General features: G+C 46.1%; 1 protein-coding gene across 1 annotated transcript in view; it reads left to right on the forward strand.

Annotated features, from left to right (window-relative positions):
* The window catches only part of LOC144819696 (uncharacterized), a 287,938-nt gene that overhangs the window by 56,684 nt on the left and 218,867 nt on the right, over nucleotides 1–12,387 (forward strand). The window contains exon 3 of the mRNA XM_078677488.1: nucleotides 7,382–7,435. Coding sequence (XP_078533614.1) covers nucleotides 7,382–7,435 — 54 coding nt within the window. The remainder of the gene's footprint in view (nucleotides 1–7,381; nucleotides 7,436–12,387) is intronic.

Genomic DNA, 12,387 nt, shown 5'->3' on the forward strand with positions numbered 1-12,387 from the left:
ATGGAAGCTGACAGAAGGTCATACTGCAGCTGATGCCTTGGAGGATGGTTGTGCGGTGCTACTTTTCATGGATACTGAAATAAACGTCAAACATTCACAGTGGATTTGTGTATTTATTTCAACCGTACACCACAACGAATTTTGGCGATAAGCAATCCTCTTGCCAGTGGGACCACTAACCAGGTTGAATTAAGCTGGCCTGAAAGCTCAATGTCATGCAGACCACAGATGGCTATGAGGGGCCTAAGATGAAGTCCCTGTGTGGTGACCTTTGTCGAATAATGCTCAATGTGAAACAGCCTGCAATTTCAGAGGAGGAAAGGATACCTACCTGAGGCCATACCACCACCCACTGTAATAATCTCTGAAGATACATAGAGGGTCATTAGGATGGCGGGCAGACTTAGTCTGCCCGCCATCCCATCGGTGAATGGGACCGCCCGCCTTAAGGGCGGGGGTCCCGTGGGGGGCATTAGGATGCGCCCGCCACTGTGGCGGGTGCATCCTGCATGTTTAGCATGGTGGCGGGCGGTGCACTGAGACCCGCCCGCCACAATGCTAAACATGCTTGTGATGCATTTACATAAACAAAGCGGCAGGCACCGCGCGGTGCCTGACGCTTTGTTTATGCAAATGCAGGGGGGTACCACAGGTACCCCCCGTGTGCACCCCCACCCCTCCTTCACTTTGGGGGTCCCCAAAGTGAAGACCGCATGCCTTTCCGTGGCAGCATCGCCGCCACGGAAATCAATCTGTCCTGGCCCATCCTAATATGGCTGGTGGTGTTTAATAGACACCGCCACCATATTAAACCTTTTCCGCCCCGGCCGCAAGACGACCGGGGCGGAAAAGCGGCGGATGGTCTTTCCGTCCGCCGCGGTCCCCCCCGCCATACTAATATGGCGGGGGGGCATTCAGGAGAGGATGTCAGGCAGCCTGGCGGGGGCAATCCGCCCCACATCCTAATGGGCCCCATAGTTGCTGCAACTACTCTCAGGGAGGTTGTGGTGGGGCAAAGTAGGAGCTGTGAGTTTTTTTTCACTTCTTTTCCCGGTTTTGTGAGTTTTTCGATGTGAGCAGTTATGGACTGTGCGATACAGAGCTTTGCATAAATTATAACCGGCCTCCCCAGCAACAGCTCACCTTGAGCCTGAATCCTTGTGACTGCCATTGTGATGTGAGTGGGTTGCTGAGCCAGAGCAACATTCTGAGGGGAGGGTCTCTGCGTGTCTTGTCCTATTGGCCACACCAGCATTCTCATGAGACAGTGCACGCAACATGAGCTAACAAGCATTGGCATAGCCAATAGGTCTTGCCTTTGGGACCTTATAATTTATTTATTTCTCGTCTTTATTTCGACATTATTGTCATAAAAGAGTTCACAGTAAATCGGTGATTACAGTTTAAAACAATAAGGAAAAAAAACTTTCAAAGTCAATACATGAAAAAAATGTAATAAAATTAAATCCGAAGACCTCTTGGGCTAGTACAAGGAGCACATAACATCCATTTGCTTGACCCAATTGTTGCTAAATGCTATTTCCAGTGGCATTCTCAGCTGTCCTTCTGATATTCCACATGGCTGCTAAAAATTTAGATAGAGCAAATACAATGAGTGGAGAGAGATCAGATTTAAGTATTCTGAAAGCTAGGAAGCAACTCCTGATCCCCAGACTTTTGCAAATAGGAATAATCCACTTATTTTGGGGTAGCTGGTAAGCAGGGCAAAAAAACAGAATATGTAATTCGTTTTCAAGCTCAGATGCACAAGTGGGACAATTTTTCAAAGAGGGAACACACCATTTACTCGTAAGTGCTCTTATCGGTAGAGAGCCGTGTCTCCATTGGAGGTATAATTTCCTTAAAACAACTGGACTGGCATTATCTAATACAGTTTCAAGTTTATAGAAATCCTTGATCATAAAAAACATACCAGAGAGTGAGCCAACATTAGTATTCGATAACGTGGTAGTGAGAGTATTTTGATGATGTAAGTTAACAATGTACTTGAGCGCATAAACAGTTCCGGGTCAGACCACATTGAGGGGAGGCCTAGTCTCTCAAATTCCTCTCTGACATATTTCAACCAGGTGATGTTCCGTGCATTGGGTAGACTTAGCACCTCTATCAGCTCTTGCCTATAATGCATAAGTTCCAGGGTTGCCCACAAGCGCCTCCAGAAAGTCAAGGGTTTGATACCTAGTTCCTCAGTAATTGGGCGAATACCCAAGTCCATCCTTAGTGGCAACAATGGTGTTGAGGGAGGGAGGGAAACTAATTGTCTTAGAAAATTATTCTCTGCGACAGAAATCGCAGATACACACTTGTGGCCCCACAGTTCACCCCCATATATGACCGCACCGCAGGCTTGCAGTTTATAAATTCCCAGCGGTGGGCCAATAGGCTTAACCAAGGATTTATTGTATAGGTTTAGAATGCCGCCAGCTTTTTGGGCTAACTTCACTAGGCATTTTCTTTGGTGTTGGACCCAGGTCATATTTTCATTCAAGGTAAGACCCAAGTAGTCAAAAGTCTGGACTCTTTCGAGTCAAACTCCATCTATCGCTGGGGTCGGGCGTGTAGTTGTTGGGGGGTTGAAAATCATAAAATTTGTTTTCAGAGTGTTTATTTCCAACCCCCTGTCCTGACAAAAGGTCACAAAGCCATCAAAAACTCGCTGGATACCCATGGGGGTCTTAGATAGTAATAAAGTATCATCTGCGAACATGATCGCATTGATCCTGGTCTCAGCGAGCTTTGGAGCGTCAGTGTTGTGGACCGCGTTCAGATGCGCGATTACCCCGTTGACATAGAGGCAAAACAGGGAGGGCGCCAAAACGCACCCCTGTCTTACCCCCCTGCCAACGGGGAATCTGGATGATAATAAACCATCCTTACCGCACCTGACCTGCGCAAAGTTTCCAGTGTGCAGGCGTGCTATTATACCCAGTAGGGAAGATGAAATACCCATTTCTGAAAGAACGCTCCACAATTTCTGACGGGGGACTAGATCGTAGGCGGCTCGCAAGTCAACAAAAACAGTATATAGTGAGCCGCCCTCGATTTCCACAGTTTTCCGGAAGAGCATGTTTAATCTAAAGATCTGGTCTGTGATGGATACCCTCTTTCTGAACCCCGCTTGATAGGGGCTTAAAATATCAGATTCCTCGATCCAGTCTAAGAGGCGGTCTAGTATTAGCCTCGAGAAAAGCTTTTGTGACACATCAATGAGGCTAATTGGCCTGTAATTGGCTGGGAGCAGGGGAGAGCCCTTCTTAAAGATAGGAACTATCTCCGCTCCCAGCCAAGTACTGGGTACCGCCATGCCCCCCAGGATTGCATTGAAGATAAGCATTAGATAAGGCGCCCATACCCTTGGTTCGTGTTTATAGAGGTCGCCGGGCACCCCATCCAGCCCCGGGGCTTTACCGGAGGAGAGCCTAGAAATAGCCACCCTTATTTCACCCTCTGAGAAATCAAGGGTGGTCGTTGCGGCAATAGATTCAAGTAGAGCTCCTGGGGGGGCCAAATCCTCCGCTCGGTTTTCCCCACAATACAAGGAATGGAAATGCGCTTCCCAGACCTCTGCTGCGATGTTAGGTGCTATACCTGGGACATCATCAGCCGAGCCCGTGATAACAATATTCCAAAACTTCTGGGCATCTCTTGTTGCCAGGGCGGAAGTTAGCTTTTCCCAGTTCTCATTCCCCCACTCCAGCTTAGCGTGATGTATTAACATCCGATAAGCTAGTCTTCTTTCTTTTATGAGTTCCCTATTTTTGTTGTGTTTCACGGCCTCAAGGAGCTGCGATTTCGCAACGAAATGCTGTAGTGTAACATATTTACCTGAAAAATGGCACACAAAGAAGAAAATAGAGCAAGAAAATGGCTTATAAAAAAGCATGTCCGGTTTCATAAAGTTTTCAGAAGCCACAGAGTCATGGAATGTAGAGCGGTGGCCAGAGGTTTTTCTGCTCTGAGGCCAAACACCCCAAAAACAGGAGAGCACGAATGTACGCTTTTATAGTTGTCTCCTGAAAAGGGAAATGCTGCTTCTTTCATTCATCTCTCAAAATGATTTTGATGTGGACGTGTTCGGGAATCCTGCACAAAGGCACAGTAAAATGCGTTTTAATATCACGGACCCAATGATGCAGAAATAGTGTTTTGGTGGAGACAGCTTATGGCTATACTGCCATTCATGAATGACAGTGACAATATCTGAAAACTTGTTGGGGCGTCCCAATCGAGCTCAGAAAGGCCTGGCCCTAGAACGGCACCATACGCTCATTGCATCGCCACACACATACCAGTTAGCACATGACCTACATGCAGTTCTTTTCATTGAACCCAGAGAATAAATGTTATGCCACTCAAGTCTCCAACACATATGCTGTACACAGTGTATTTCTCACCCAAGCAACGTGCCAGTTACAAGTGCAATGTCACTGGTAAGGATAATGCGATGACCACTCTTGCTACACTTGAGGACTGATCCTCACAGTGCAGCCTTTGCAAGTATCCCTGCCACAAGAACAAGCATTGGCCATGCGACCTGGCCGGGAGTTGCGTCCGATGCAAAAATTAATTTTAAAAAACTGTGAGTGGTGAAGCCAGTGGTGCGCGCGTGCGCGCGACGTAAAAAAGTGCTGTGCACATCGCACGCGCCTGTGCACGTTCTGGCAAGCTGATCGCCGCTTTGGGAGCACTTCTCAAAGCCACTCATAAATGTCTCTCTGAGCAGCGCATGCCCGTTGACTCAGCGAGACCTAAAAAAACACTAGGCACACCCTGGCGTGCCAGCAAATTCTTCCTCAGTGGTACCAAGGTGCCATTTGGAATTGTGAGTGGGAATGTATAGGCGCTTTGTGGTGATCGATAACAGGACTCTCACCCAGGACAGCAGTGAACTCGGATGAATGATTTGTTTTCTCTGAATTGCATCGCTGTTTTTCACTACAGGCTTGGTTGGCATATATACAGTTTAACCAGCTTGGTTCACTTAGTCGTGGTAAACAATAACATGTCTAAACCTCCAGCATTTATGTCAGAGAAAGGTGAAACATTGCTTTTGTGGAAGCAATGAAAGAAAATATGTGATTTCTACTTTGTAGCCATTGGTGGAGAACAGTTCTTGTCAGCCTAGAAACAAGCAATTTTACTCCATAACCTTTGTTTAGAAGGGAGGAACATATATGAAAGTTTGAAACTATTGTCAGTGGGTGCTGAAGATGGGGGTCCTGGGGATTTATTTGAGATGTCAATGATGATGCTCAGTGGCGGCTCGCAGAGGGAATGCAGTGGGGCGGTGAGGCGGGGTGGTGCAGAGTGGGGGGTAGTGGCGCCGGACATATGACGGCAAGGAGTAAATTAAGTAACTAAAGAAATAAAACTATTTACCTTGTGCTCGCTGCATCGCCGAGTTGGCTTCCGATCAGGACGAGAGCTCAGTTTAAAAACTGCCTGCACAATACACAGGACCATGCACTCCTTTTCGCCCATCTAACTAACTTGAAAATTGCAAACCTCAGGTGCAAAACGTGGTTGAAAAAGCATAAAAACCCTTCTTTTGGAACCTTCAGTTTTTCTTTTATTTCGTTTGCTGTATCTTACAAATATCCTTGCAATGCTTCTTAAAAATGAACAAAAAAACAGCAGGAGTCTGGTTTGAGCACAAAATGTCTTGATGAGACATTTTTTGCGCAAATCAGTCTTGGTGGGCACAGATTTTGCAAACTTGCATGTGAGTTTAAATTCTGCCCAATACAAACATCTCAAAATTTGACGAACGCTTATGTTTTACTTTAGTTGGGGTCATCGTGAGGAATAGTTAAATGATTCAGGCTTTGCCAAATTGTTGGATCAGATTTAATTTATAACAGTGACGCAAGTCAATGAACATTCATTTGACGAGAGACCTGTAATTGTATTTTATTCTGTTGACTAAGGACGAGTAACAATTGGTGACATAATTGGATCTGATATAAGGAGATGTTTATATTTTGTAAGGTTAATTTTGAGTATCTAGCATTTACAGAAAGTACTGACATTCTTCTGTGTTACATTGTATTGTTTAATTCATATGAAAAAATAATGACAGAAGAAGCAATCAATCCCTGCACAACTTCCACATGGATCAGGGCCGAGCTGCATCTGGTGAATGGCTTTCCATACCTCTCTGATGATATGATGTGTGCTATGTATAAAGTGAAATAAAGCTAGATATTTAGGGACAGATTTACCAGCCCCTTGCGCCGCTTTTACGCCGCCGTTGCGTCACTTTTGTGATGCAGCGGCGGCGGAAAAGATGCGCCATGGTGTGGGGTATTTACAACGTGACGCATCTCCCAGATGTGTCACGTTGTAAAGCCCTGCGCCAGAAGAGGCGTACCATCGCAGGGGGAGGCGTTCCGGCGCAGGAACGCTTCGCAAAAGTGGCTGAGTGAAATCTACAAGATTTCACTCAGTCACTTTTGGGCCCATGCTGCGTCAAAACCCTGCGCCTGCTTGAAGCAGGCGTAAGGATTGACGCAGCATCGTGCACATAGGCCCCACCTGATCATTGCTGGAGCTGCGTCACGCTTGCGATGCAACTCCAGCAATGCGCCGCTTTTACGGCACAGATGCGTGACGCATCTGTGCCGTTTTTGCCTCATGGTGCGCCGCATTGTAAATGCGGCGCATCAAGGGTGGCGGAGCAGCGGCGCACAATTACTTGCGCATTCCTGCTGATATGCAGGGATGCGCCAGTAATTTGAAATCTGCCCCTAAGTGCGGTAGCATCATAGTGCATATCAATCATTTACATGATAATTAGTTTATTTATATCAGAGATGAAAAGGCTCGAAATTCTGCAGAGGTTTGTCTCCTTCAATGTCTAGATAGACTGAGACCCTGTTTGTAAAGTATTGATGTAGTTATTGCACCCTGTAAATACAGATACGGCAGATGCGGTATTTACTGGGTCTGATACATATCCCCATGTGCAGAGTTTTCCTCAGGAAAATCAGTAATTGCATGCAGAATTGGTGATTTCTGCAATGATTTTGCATGTATTGCATTTTGCTACATGCCTTTACCTTGTAGCTTTCAGCAGGTTTGACCTTCTGGAGACACTGGCAAGGGAAACTGGCAGGGATGCGGTGTCTTGGAATTCCAGTGGCACTGTGAACACCACTGGAAATCATGGCTTGCATCATATTCAGAAGATAACTCAGATCTCAGATTTCGGACTGTGGGAGGTTGTGTGTAATATGTGAAACTGCAAGATGGAAAAAGTTAGGGGTTCGTCATATACAGGCGTAGGAGCAATTCCTAGGCAATGTATTGTTTCCATATACTTTGACTAATGTGCCTTAATGGCTTTTCTTTTCTTCTGTAGACAAATTCCTTAAGACACCAACTTAAACAAAGAAGAAAGCATTTTCCAGAAAAGGTAACGTACCCTCATTTATTGTGTTTCCATGAAATTATTATATGTACGTTTAAACATAAGCAAAGCAATACAGCAGATTGGTAATACTGAGCCCCCTGTTGTTTAACATTTACTTACGCCCCTTGATGGATGTGATCGAATAGTCAGGTCTCACCGTCTTCTCGTATGCGAATAATTCTCAGATTATCTTCTCACTATCCAAGGCTCGTAGGAAAGACCCATCCCCCCTCAGGCAGGTTTTGGCTAATGTCGCACTCTTGATGAACAAAACATAGTCTTGCTACTGTCCCCCATAGCGCTGGGAGACCCTTTGGGGTAGCTGTGCACTCTACAAGCTCTTTAAATAAATTATACTGCAGCACATTACTTTGGGGTGAACCCTCTGGCAAGTCTAACATATATATGTATTCCGATTTTCACAATTTCATTGAGCCACAACCATTGAATAGTTGCGTTACTCCTGTCTCTGAAGTGACAGCAGGTGATTGCCATGCATTTAGAACATTAACTCTGTCGATGAGTTAGACCTTTCACGAAGGTTATGAAATGTATTTACGAGTGGTGGGGTCTAGTCTTGCATTAGATGAAACAGTGAGTCTAACCTTCCTATAATGGCAATGGAACCAACTTTGGTCAGATAAACTTTATTTCGTGATGTCACAGTTGACAATCAATACGACATACCTTGATCATTATTGACTCTTATTAAGTTTCCAGTTAACAGTCCTATTCGACCACCACAACCTCATATTTTGTCCTACTTTTGATTTCGATTAGCATAATTTCAATCTGGAAAGTACCAATGACGTTTTTTTAAAATGTATTTTTTATTTATATAGTCTTTTTCTATTCTATTAAATGTCACTGAAATAAAATGTATTATTTACATAGTTAAGTTATTCTTTAAAGTTTTGGAGTAAACCCTGCTCATGTGTGTGCATCTATCTGTCTATGTGTATGTGTGTGTGTGTGTGTGCGTGGGTGTGTGTGTGTGCATGTGTGTCCGTGGGTGTGCGTGGGTGTGTGTGTGTTTGTGTGTGTGTTGTGTATGGTCATATGAAAAGTAATATGCAAGGTCATCAGCAGTGCAAGATGGAGAGAAACGTTATGAATAGTTCAATAGATTTAAACTGGTGTATTTCGGTGGATTTGGGGGATTTCAACACTAGCTCGTTCCAGCACTTAAATATTACAACATTTATCAATTTTTTCAAATAGATAGATAGATAGACAGACAGACAGACAGACAGACAGACAGACAGACAGACCGATAGATAGATAGATAGATAGATAGATAGATAGATAGATAGATAGATAGATAGATAGATAGATAGATAGATAGATAGATAGATAGATAGATAGATAGATAGATAGATAGATAGATAGATAGATAGATAGATAGATAGATAGATAGATAGATAGATAGATAGATAGATAGATAGATAGATAGATGGATAGATGGATAGATAGTGCCAGCTGCCACTGGGTAGGTATAGTTAGACTAGCTTTTCCATCGAAAATGCTTTTTTTGTTTTGCTAGTAACTTTGGCACCGTTTAACAAATTATCACAACATTTTTTTGCCTAGTTTGTGCATGGAAAATTTCAAGGTTCCCAAAACATAAAATCCCTATACATTTTGCTCAGACTTTTGTAAGAAGCTCTACCGCAAAAACTCCTGAAACGAATTACACCAAATTTGGCATGAAGCAAGATCTTGGTTTAGAAAGCATGCCTCCCCAATGTGTTAGCCGCCCTACCACCCACTTATTCGGCCATCCGAGCGGATCGCCCTGAGGGCAGGCGGGGCGGTGGAGTGGCCCTAATAGCTCGAACAACTTTTAATTTCCAGCTCCTCCCCTCCCCTCCCATTCCGGACGTGGATTACCTCCTAGCTCGATCGACTTCGCATCTGGTCCCTCTCACTTTTGTTCTAATTTATCGTCCCCCTCAGCCTACTCCCTCCTTTCTTTCTGATATTCAGTCCCTTCTAGCTACACTGGTGATTAATAATTCATCAGTACTAGTTCTGGGGGACTTCAATTTTTGGCCCAATGATCCCGCTGAGAGCCCTCAGTCCAGGGATTTCACCAATCTTATGTCCAGCCTTAACTTCTCATCGCTAGTCCATAGCCCGACCCATATTCACGGCCACACGCTAGACCAAATCTGGGTACTAAACATCCCGTCAACACCCCCCACAATAGTCCCCTGTCCCTGGTCAGATCATCTCATCATCACCCTCTCCCTTGCCCTAGCCCCGATGATCAAACCTCAACTCCCCAAAAACACCTGGGTCAGGAAATGGGGCAAAACCGATATGTCTTCCCTCTGCTCGACCTTGGCGGACACCAGCCCAGAGTTATCGGGCCTTACAGCCACCTCGCAGCTTGCCGCCATTGACAACTGGCTGACCGTGGCAGGCGATGAATTTGCCCCCTTAAAGCGTCTCACGGTCAAGCGAGCCCATGCCGCCAACCGCTGGTTCACCCCGGAATTAAAAAAACTGAAGTTGGCCGCACGGAGGGCCGAGCGAGTCTGGAGAAGATCCTACAGCCCTGAGCAGAAGACAGCTTACTTGTCCGTGCTACAAGTTTATAAAAAGGGCATTCTCGAAGCCAAAACTGAGTTTTACACGAACAGGGTGATGGCAGCAGAGTCTCTCTCCAAGGAATTATTTGCTACTGTTCACGAACTGGCTTCATCTGGCAGAGCCACGTCTACCATCCCCCCTTCCCAGTCCCTCTGTAACTCACTCAATGAGTTTTTTATTGACAAAGTTGCCAAAATTAAACTTAACATTCCCCCCCCCCCTCCCCCCACATTTGTCAATCCCTCCCCTCCCCCCACGGCCCCAAACTGACTACCTTCCCTCTGTTAACTACTGATTCTCTTCCTCCGTTGTTGGTCCGAGTCAAGTCAGGCTCCCCCTTGGACTTCGCCCCAGCTCACATCCTCAGGGAAATCTACTTAGCTTGTCCTATCCCGGCCCTGACTCTCCTCAATGACTCACTTATATTGGGCTCTGTCCCTAGTTTACACAAATCAGCGGTTGTTGTCCCAATCATAAAAAAAACGGGCGCTGATCCATCTTCCCCTGCCAACTACCGCCCCATTTCCCTTCTGCCCTACCTAGCAAAAGTCCTTGAGACTCACGTCACGACCACCCTGAGTGCCCATGTAGAAGCTAATAACTGCCTCTCCTCCCGCCAAGCCGGGTTCAGACCCCTGCACTCTACGGAGAAAGTGGTGATCTCGGTGATGGACAGGCTACGGGAAGGCATTGATACCAAGACACCTCAAGCCCTGATACTTTTAGACCTATCCGCCGCTTTTGACACGGTGGATCACTCCATTCTTCTCAGCCGTGTCAGGGCAGCGGGCATTGAGGGCTTGGCCTTCTCGTGGCTTGAGTCATTCCTAGCCGGGAGAACCCAGGCGGTTCACCTAACCGGTTTTGCTGCGGCCTCCCGTAAGGTTGAGTGCGGGGTCCCCCAGGGCTCGTCACTTTCCCCCCTTTTATTTAATTTATACATCTTCCCCCTCATTTTTATGTTACAGCAGCTGGAGGTCACGGTGTTCAATTACGCCGATGACCTCCAACTAATTTTTAACCTCTCTCATTCCCCCTCATCTGCCCAGAACGTCCAGTCAGTGATGAGATTCATCCAGGACTGGATGAACTGCAATCACCTCAAACTCAATCCAGACAAAACTGAGTTGGTTTTGACTGGAGGTGGTTGCAGTCCATGGTCCCCTTCCTTTTGGCCCCCCTCACTTGGTGTCCCCCCTTCTCCTGTACCTAAAGTCAAAACCCTTGGGATCTTTCTGGACTCACAACTTTCTATTCATTCACACATCAGTTCAGTGGTCTCCTCTTGTTTTTTTTCTTTGAGAATAATTAGGAAAGTTTCCCGCTTCTTTTCTCTTCCCGCCTTAAAAATTATTGTGCTAGCCCTGGTATTGTCCCGTATTGATTACGGCAACGTAATTTACAACGGGGCTCCCGCTTACGCGATCCACCGCCTGCAGCTGGTGCAGAACCAGGCTGCGCGCCTGATCCACGGCCTTCCCAAATACCACCGGGCCAGCCCACTACTAAAAGCTCTGCACTGGCTGCCGGTGCGGGAGCGTGCCCTCTTCAAACTCGGCTGCCTTACTTTCCAGGCCAGATCAGGGACTGCCCCTAAATTTCTATGCTCTGCCGTTACCCCTTATCTCCCTGGCAGAGAGCTTCGCTCCTCCCATGCGGCCCTCTTAGCCATCCCCCGATTTAAGAAACAGAGGGCTGGTGGTGCGAGGTTCGCTGCCCTGGCCCCAACTTTCTGGAACTCCCTTCCCGTTGCCCTCCGCACCTCGCCCTCCTATACCCAGTTCCGGAAGGATCTTAAATCCTTCCTGTTCACTAAAGCCTACTCTGTCTACCCCCCCCCACTGCTGCTACCCTCCGTAACGCAATAGCGCCATGAAACCGCTAGGTAGAAGTGCGCTGCACAAATACTTTTAAATTCAAATTCAAGAACGTAATCTACATGATTATGTGCCCCTGTGACCTCGAGTACATTGGCATGACCACCAGAGCCGTGAAAACACGACTTAATGAACATAAGAGCAACATTTGCTGCAAGAAGAGTACCACAAAGATGGCTTCGCACTTCCTGGAGATGCAGCACAGCGTCAATGACGTCAGGTGGACGATAATTGAACAATTAACCTCTGAACAGGGGGCCAGATTCACAGAACTAACTTAAGACAAAATCCTAAACTCACTACCTTTTTGGTATTCACAGAAGGCACTTACTCATTTTGGTATTCACAGAAGGCACTTACTCATTTTGGTATTCACAGAAGTTAGGAGTCCTAACTTTAAGACTCCTAAATGCCTTCTGTGAATACCGAAAGTCTTAAAGTTAGGATTTTTCTCAGTTTAGGAGTAGTAAAGTTAGGACTCCT

Source organism: Lissotriton helveticus, chromosome 2_1 (genome assembly GCF_964261635.1).
Source record: "Lissotriton helveticus chromosome 2_1, aLisHel1.1, whole genome shotgun sequence".
NCBI classification, from domain to species: Eukaryota; Metazoa; Chordata; class Amphibia; order Caudata; family Salamandridae; genus Lissotriton; species Lissotriton helveticus.